Source organism: Moschus berezovskii, chromosome 7 (genome assembly GCF_049115385.1).
Source record: "Moschus berezovskii isolate FMDL1 chromosome 7, NW_MosBer_1.0, whole genome shotgun sequence".
In the NCBI taxonomy this organism is placed as follows: Eukaryota; Metazoa; Chordata; class Mammalia; order Artiodactyla; family Moschidae; genus Moschus; species Moschus berezovskii.
This window is the reverse complement of record NC_142466.1, coordinates 36,049,613-36,058,194: the sequence shown is the minus strand read 5'-3', so window position 1 is coordinate 36,058,194 and position 8,582 is coordinate 36,049,613. Positions and strand designations below refer to the sequence as shown.

Below are 8,582 nucleotides of genomic sequence, written 5' to 3'. Positions count from 1 at the left end.
GGAGCCTGGCGGGCTACAGTCCATGGGGTTGCACAGAGTTGGACATGACTGAAGTGACTTAGCATAGCCACGGCCATAGCACAGGGGAATGAGGGGCATAAAACCTCTTTCTTCAATCTCTGCACAGGGAGGAGGCCCCTTCAATGATAGTTTCACCCTGTGTTCTCATGGTCCTGAGAAGCTCCAGGACATTATTTTTTTAATGTTCAAAGATTACTAAATCCAACGGATCCCAGGGCCCTTGATGGAGGCATCCTTTTGGTGTTTTATTTGAGGTAAAATCTGTGCATCCATTTAAATTATTACCTACTTCTTGTCTGAGGTTTAGGCAGGATGCAGGTTCCCTTCATTACTGGAACTGTGACATAAAGAGGCATGTACTGGAAAATCTTATTCCTGGGGTATTGAACATAAATAGGCGTGTTTCCCTTAGGTGGTAGACAAGAGGAAATTGTGACCATTTCCTTGAGAAACATTAACCTAAGTCCACACCCAGAGATGGGTCACTGGTTGTTTCTTTTGGAGGAAAGGATGAGGAACGAAACAAAACCGGAGGGAGCACGGCAATAAAATGAAAATCTGAGCTCTCTCCCGGAAACGCGGGTGGATAACTAGGGCCTGGCTGTGGAAAACTCGTATTACAGGAAAGTCCATTCTTTTGCTTAAAGTATGATTACTCACCCATTTCACCATTGCCAACTCCTGAAAGTGAACACTAAACAAGGTGAAGAGGACCCACTGATGTATATTTAAAACTCCTCCTCTGTTCTTGAAATGTAAACTTGACTTTCTTGAGATTCACTTGGAAGAGTTTGTGATTATGATTTCCAAGTTTTCTTCCAGCTCTTCTGGCCTCCATGCTTTCTCTCCATTCCAACTGACCAGCTCCACTGTTAAAATTTTTGGCTCATGGAAATCTTGTAGAAGCTCAGGAAAATTCTAGATGATCTCGTCTGAAGTGTGTCCATAACCACAACAATTATGCACATTTCGGGGGGTCATGAGGCCCTCTGAATCTACTTTGTAAATCCATACCATCTAATCTGCTCAGAAATCTTCAAAAACTCCCCACAGTCTATCAAATACATTTTTAAGACTTGTTGGCTGCCATTCCAAGTTCCCTACCCTATGTACCCCACAGACCTTTTCAAGAGTAGTTTCCAAAATTCATTCACTTACCTTTACAAGTATTCCTTACAAAATATTAAAATTATACATTGTAGGCATATGTGTATGTTCCTGAATATATGCAAATATATAAAAATCTCAAAATATGTAAATATATACTATTATATAAGAAATAAAAAGAAATATATCTAATAATATATTAAAACAATGTAATATATAAAACTTTAGAAATGGGTGACTAACAAAGATGTATAATATACAGGACTTTCTCACTATTATTGCTTTATAATTTGCATATATTATCTCTGCTACTATATTATAAGCTACAGGGTGGGAGGAAATGTGTTTTATCTGTGTTTGCTTATCTGAGGGTCCTCAGAATAGTGTCATGTATAGCATAAATTATCAGTGAAAATTCAGAGAACACATAACATTCTTAATTAAGAATTAAACTGACAGGTTAAGGAGACTATAGACACCAAAAAAATAAATTATCAGAGCTAAGTTACCTAATCCCTGTAGGGAATACTTAATGTTATACTTCCTAATAGAGATAAAATAGTATAGAAAAAAACGCCTTTAAAAACTGTTGTAAAAACAAACTGGAATCCTGTATGGAGAAAAGAGTAACCATGGAGCAATTTATATAAAATATCATGTTTGTAGTAATTAAAAACTCAACTTTATTGTCACACTTTCACAGATTATTTAGTCTAACATAATTAACCGCTGAAACACTTGTCTATTTTATTTTTTATCACTTATAACCATCTGGTATTTTTCCTTTTCAATTGATTGATTAATGAATTGATTGATTTTCAAGTTGCTTGTCTGCCTGCACTAGAATATGAATTCGATAGGAACGGGGACCTTATCTGACTTGTTTCCTTGCTGTGGACACAGCTATAGACTTACAGCTCTATCTTGCACAGAACTGGTGGACAAATAAATACTTGCTGAGTAAAGGAACATATACACAAAAATAGTATGCATTATTTATGGATGTGTATGTACCTTTACAAAAATATAAAAGGTATTGGAAGTGTTAACAAGACTGGGGGTGGGGTAATTACTAAGTGCTCAGGGACTTGGGGGATAGATCAGAATGGTAGTTAGAGAAGACGTATATGTGAAGTGGTTCATACTTCACATTGTATTGCTTTTTGCACTTTTTTATGTCTTTAATATGTCTCAAAACAATTTTTTTAAAGTCTGAATAGAGAAGAGTGAATTTATCCTAGCTTTATAGGATCTAAAGCTCTCTGATGTGCTGTTACCTAAACCTGAACATCACAGTAATTCTGAAGTAATTATTACCAGCCTTATTTTATACAGGAGGAAAATGAGACCAAAATTGAGGAAGGGGGCTTTCCATGACCACCTCTTAAGTCAAGGCAATGCTTGACTGAGAACCTGGCCTAGGGATGACTTCTCTTTCAAGAGATAACATCACTGTCCTTCAAACATGAGGGCTAGACCAGAGGTAAAAAGAAATTTTAGCTTTGAGAGCTATAGGCAAGAGACCTAGAGGAGTTAAATCTAAATTGCCAAACAGCAAATAGGCAAACATTTTAATACAAGTAGAAAATATGCCTCACATGATCTTAGTCAAGTTGCTTAAAATTTTTAAGCTTATTTTCCTCTCCTACAAAATAGGGTATTTACATACCTCATCTGATTCTTGTTAATATTGTATCATTTATGTATTTACACATGACTTAAATTATACAATTTATATAAAAGACTCAGGACAGTATCTGGCACTTAATAGACTGTTCAATATTTGTGTGTTTCCTCTGTTTCTTATGCTGACATGTATTATGTCAAACAGTTAAACACTGCCTTTTTTGTAAATAAAAATCATCGAATGTGGGCAATTTCATGAGTTTCATGCTGCTACTCTTTGAATGTGACCTCTGCTACAACCATCAGCTATCTCATCTCGAATTCACACATGAACGAAGGGCAGAGCAGAATTTGAATAAAACTGATGATTGTTTGGGGCTTGGGCTGGAGAGTCTATTTGCAAGGATAGATAAAAGGGATTTGCAAGTGTGTGAGGAGGAGAAAGATAGTCAATTGGCAGAGATAGGTTTACATAATCAGGGTGAGGCAATTGCAAACTAGACATCTGCTCAATAGCTTTTGGCACCAAAATATATTGACCAGCTGGGATATCATTAATGCTTAACAGTTTTATCCTTATGACCATATCTTGGCCAATTAGGTTGTCTTTGACCATAGAAGGGTATAATATATTCTAATATAAATGTTGCATGTATATCTCTGCAGCATGGATTCTATTGCGTGGATGTGTTGTAGAGTATACACTAAATGTAAATGCATTTGTTTCTTCAGAACACCAGGTTAGATGGTGTGACTAAAGAGGAATAGAATTAAAATAGACATTAATTTCTTTTTTAGAAAAATAGTTATTATTCCAGGATATACATTCTTGGATACACTGAAAGTAAAGGGATTCAAATAAAATCATTTTTAAGATGAATTTTTAGAGAATGATTTTAGAAAAAGAAATATGGTTTAAGGAAAGTCAGTTCTGCACGATTTTCATACAAATAAATACACACAGGAGAAATGACTGACAGACAGTGATTGAAGGACCTTAACAGAAAGCGGTTTGCAGTGTTAAAAGAAATACTTGGACCAGTGTCATTAGCCTATGAAGCCATTTCAGAAATACTCTTACTAGATAATCTCCCAATAGTGCCTTTAAATTATGGGAGATGTAAGACAAATAAGGGCAAAATAGAAGACAAATGAATGCTATAATATTTCCCAGAATGCATCATACATGAAAATTTAATACATTAAAATATTTGGAATCTTTTCAGAATTTGCAACTGTGGCATTTACAGAATAAAATTTGTAACAGAGTTTTTATGCAGTAGCACAAACACAGTCATACAAACACAGAACCATTACTAAACTACCTAAACCAAAATGCATGAGGAAAAGGATTTCACCTGTAAATTGCTTTTTAAATTTTAAATCATTTGCAGTTTATTTAATTTGACATCTACAGGAATTCCTTGGTTATTTGCATCAACATCTCTGGATTAAACTTTAAACCTGATACTGATCATATATTTTCCTTCCCCATAATTTAGGTACTAGTTTGTTTACCGATAATTGATTGTTCCTTCAGTTCAGTTGAGTTCAGTTCAGTCGCTCAGTGGTGTGCGACTCTTTGTGACCCCATGAATCACAGCACACCAGGCCTCCCTGTTCATCACCAACTCCCGGAGTTCACTCAGACTCATGTCCATCGACTCGGTGATGCCATCCAGCCATCTCATTCTCTGTCGTCCCCTTCTCCTCCCGCCCCCTTATCCCTATGTAAACCACTAAAAGTAACATCTGTGTTCCTTCTTCAAAGCTAGAGACCCGACATTAAGAATTTTATATGGGAAGTATAAAAAGTAATGAGGCAAGCAAACACCAAACTCCTTCTACCAATGGACCTACTTAATCATCTGATACAAGTCAAATAAAACATGGCTTGAGAGCAGAGACAGCTACAAGGATCAGGAATCCTCTCTACAAATACCACATAGATATGTATATATACACGCATACATATGTTGCTCAGTCACCCAGTCATGTCCAACTCTTTGCAACCCCATGGACTGCAGCCTCTCTGTCCCTCACCATCTGCTGGAGTTTGCCCAAGTTCATGCCTGTTACATCGGTGATACCATCCAGCCATCTCATCCTCTGATGCCCTTTTCTCCTTCTGCCCTCAAACTTCTCCAGCTTTCCCAAAGCTAACTGAATTCTGCCAAGAGAAAGCACTGGTCATAGCATATACCCCTTTTCAACAACACAAGAGACGACTTTGCACATGGACATCACCAAATGGTCAATACCAAAATCAAATTGATTACATTCTTTGTAGCTGAAGATGAAGAAGCTGTAAACAATCAGCAAAGACAAGACCTGGAGCTGACTGTGGCTCAGATGCATACGTATATATATATATATGTATAAATATGTATATATATTTGCTGATGGTTTGACAAGCTATTAAAGAAATCCATTTTATGGTCTAGTTTATTTCTTTTCCATCTTCAGATGGAGGGCTCTTACCAAAACTTGTAGACAGTAGATCATGTAATAATAGTAGCGGAAAGGACCTTAGCAATCGTCTAGTTCAAGTCCCTCCCTTATAGATGAAAAACTTGAGGAAAAATCTTCTGCAGCTCATTAACATGCTATACCCAGTTAGTGGCAGAGTCGAGAGTGGATCCCAAATGTGCAGTGATAAATGGATGAATAAATATCATGACCTCTAACTCATTTTCACAACTATTTTGTAAACCATCTTTCTCTTAAAATATTACATACCCACTTAACATTTCAGACTGAGTAATCAGTAATTTTCCTGATAACAGTAAGATAGCTTTTCTTCTTCTTTTTTTTTAATTTATGTTGAAAATCCTGGGATAAAGGGATCATGGCCATGAAATTCTGCCCGAAAGCCAGCCTGTTCGGGGTAGCCATGCTGATGCTCTGTCTTCACCATGCACTGACATTCCTCCACCAGCATCACCACCTTGACCACCATGGCCAGGCTGGTGCAGTTGAGCTGTAAGTGCCTCGTGGTGAACTTGGCAGGCAGGCAGTGGGAGCAGAATGTGTGGGGGTGCTGCGCAGCTTCAGGAAAAGGAAGGGACCCGCATTTTCCAAAGCAGAGGTTGTTCTGTACAACCACTTTTTCACAGTCTTCATGGGTGATAGTCTAAAAGGCAAACACATCTCCGTTAAATTATCTTGAGTCATTTCTTTAACATATATGATGCAGAAGCTCTAGACTATTAAGTCTGAGGATGTTAGTTGCTCAGTCGTGTCCAACTCTGCAACCCCATGGACTAGCCCACCAGTCTCCTCTGTCCATGGAATTCTCCAGGCAAAATTCTGGAGTGGGTTGCCATTCCTTTCTCCAGGAGATCTTCCTGATCCAGGGAGTGAACCCAGTTCTCCTCTATTACAGGCAGATTCTTTACCATCTGAGCCACCATGGAGGCCCTCCCAAGCCTGAGGATAACTTAGACTAAAATTTAAAAATCTTCCCAATGTTGGATACATTTTAAATATCCAAGTAATGGTATCTTAAGAGCACAGAGCTACCTCAACTAAATTTCTTTTATTGGGTAAATTAATAAATTAACCTGTAGGAAATACCTAAAGTAATATGAAAATGTTTACTCTACACTTGAATGCCAAACTCTAAGTTTGATGTTACTGGTCTGAAAAATTCTAATGGCTCGCTTCTTGTCAATAATGTGTCTTATCCTTCTACTCTTCACAGGGAATTGTGCATAATAAATTCTCAATACATATTTGTTCAATAGCTCGCAGAATAGATCAGAACATTGAGAGTTTAATTCTGTCCTATTTTTCAGTGTTTATAGTACATTCAAATTTACTAAAGTCGCATGGAGCAAAGTTGCAGCACCGACACCTCTAAATCATGTTGTGTGACATCATCTCTGCCTCTCCCATAACCCCAGACACCTAGCTTTACGTGCCCTTCAAAATATATGAGCCAAACACCTTACTCTTAATTTGATTAGCAATAGAATTCAGAATAAGAGTTCAAAGGAAATTTGATTGCCCGGTTCTTAGGAGCAATTTTCTAATTATACATGGGCCAACAAAGCAGTCATTATTATTTGATCATTGACTTGTCATTGCTACATATCCTTGGCTTTTTAGAATACTTAACTGCCTTGCACAGTCAATTACCTTATAATACTGCCTGCTTAATTGGGTAGCTTTAGTGGACTGTAAAATTTTACTCTACCCTGCATTGCTTTTGGTTCAGCATCTCTGTGTTTAAGGACCTGATGCAATTTCTCAATTTTAATCTAACATTTGGAGCATGGGCTTTGCCAGACTGACTGGAGGAAACAGATAGTAGAATGCTCCCTGGTCTTAATAGTGTGGAATCAATCATCCTAACCACAAATCAGCCAACACAACATGAATTTGGAGACAGGCATTTCTAAGGGGAGGAAATGTGATTTCACATCAAGATTACTTTTTGAAAGCTTATGAGAAAATCTGTTGTATTAAATCATTTTTGCTATGGTAATGCTAGAAATAATCTGGCAACTTCTGCCTAACAACCTGGACATAGATGATAGACCTATGAAGTAGCTGGGTGCGAAATACAGGGATTAAGACCATCATACATGCATGTTTTGGGAGAAGTCCAACGTATCCCACTTATCTGCAGATGGAACCCACCTGCTCATCCATGTCTAATAGAGTGTAGAGATGCAGCTAGAGAGAAGTTCTGGTGATCACTCTAAGTTCCCAGTTTCATAACTGGGGGTACAATCAATTACTTCTCCAGATAGATCACACCAGTGTAAAAACAAATAAAACCAAAAAAAAAAAAAAAAGCTCGTGTGATCAATATGAATGGTTACTAACATTAGCAGTGCCATCATACCATCTTTGCAGCATTTCCAAGGTTAGAAAGAAATTTAGGGAATATGAGCATACTTTGCCAAATCCCATGATGAAGGTTCAAGGACCAAATCTAGAAATTAAGTGAGACTCAGACTCCTGGCACATCCGTCCCTGGCTTTTCACCCATCCCAGCTGTCCACTCCCTCCTGAAAATCCGGATCCCCGCCCCCACCCAGAACAAATACCTGGCTGAAGGGCACTGTCCTACAGGTCTCCTGATGCACTTCGTGGCTTTTGATAGGGAGGATGATCCCCTGAGAAGCTGGACTCATTCTGAACATGAAGTGGTGCCAGAATTTCTTGGCTTCTTCCCGGAGAGGAGATTTCTCCATTGGCTTCCTATCCTTCAGCTGAGTGAGGCCCCAAGTCCCAGGGAAAAACTGCTCACTGACCAAGCCCTGGGACAGGTGCAGCTCTCTCTCGGGCTTCTTCCAGAATCTCCCAAGCCTGGACAGCATCTTTTCTCTCTGCCTCTGGCCCTCCTCTGCAGGGCTGGCACCTATCAAGTGTGGCACGGCCACAAACAGATCTGGTTTCTCCTCTGCTTCCTCCTGAGTGCCCATGGAGAGCTCTCTGCGATTCCTTTCTAGGAGCACGAGAGAGACAGAACTCTGCCTTTGGCGACCATGCCCACGCTGTACAGACTCCCCTAGAGGCAGGAGCATCAGCAGCTGAAGGAAGAGAAGATGCATGCTGTCGGGGCCCGCTTCTTGCAGATTCACAGACTGTGAGGCCCAGAAGGAAGTTCACTCCCTGCAGGACTGTGACCAGGGAGATGCTATATATGGATACCTGCCTTGTGGGATGGGAAGGCAGGTGGTCAGTAGCCAGGCAGAGTAAACACATCTCTTGTTTGCTTGAATTATGGAGTGCTAATAGTGTTCTGCCTTCATTTTGGTTTTGTGTATTTTAGAAGGCTCCAGTGAAAGCCAGGGACCCAGGGGGTAATTAGCTGA

At 39.1% G+C, this 8,582-nt stretch overlaps 1 protein-coding gene across 1 annotated transcript; it reads right to left on the bottom strand.

The window, feature by feature from the left end:
- Positions 1-3,574: 3,574 nt before the first annotated feature.
- On the bottom strand, positions 3,575-8,318 carry CER1 (cerberus 1, DAN family BMP antagonist). Its single transcript, XM_055428208.2, has 2 exons — positions 7,812-8,318; positions 3,575-5,887 (listed from the first exon to the last, which is right to left on the bottom strand). The coding sequence occupies exons 1-2, from the start codon at positions 8,316-8,318 to the stop codon at positions 5,573-5,575; spliced, it is 822 nt and encodes a 273-aa protein (XP_055284183.2). The 3' UTR covers positions 3,575-5,572.
- Between the last annotated feature and the right edge of the window lie 264 nt (positions 8,319-8,582).

What these genes read in the sequence shown, in the direction of transcription:
- CER1 (XM_055428208.2), bottom strand. Translation starts at nt 8,318, where the DNA reads ATGCATCTTCTCTTCCTTCAGCTGCTGATGCTCCTGCCTCTAGGGGAG. An exon ending in GGACAGTGCCCTTCAGCCAG is followed by an intron (nt 5,888 to 7,811) that starts GTATTTGTTCTG and finishes TTTGCCTTTTAG; the next exon opens with ACTATCACCCATGAAGACTG.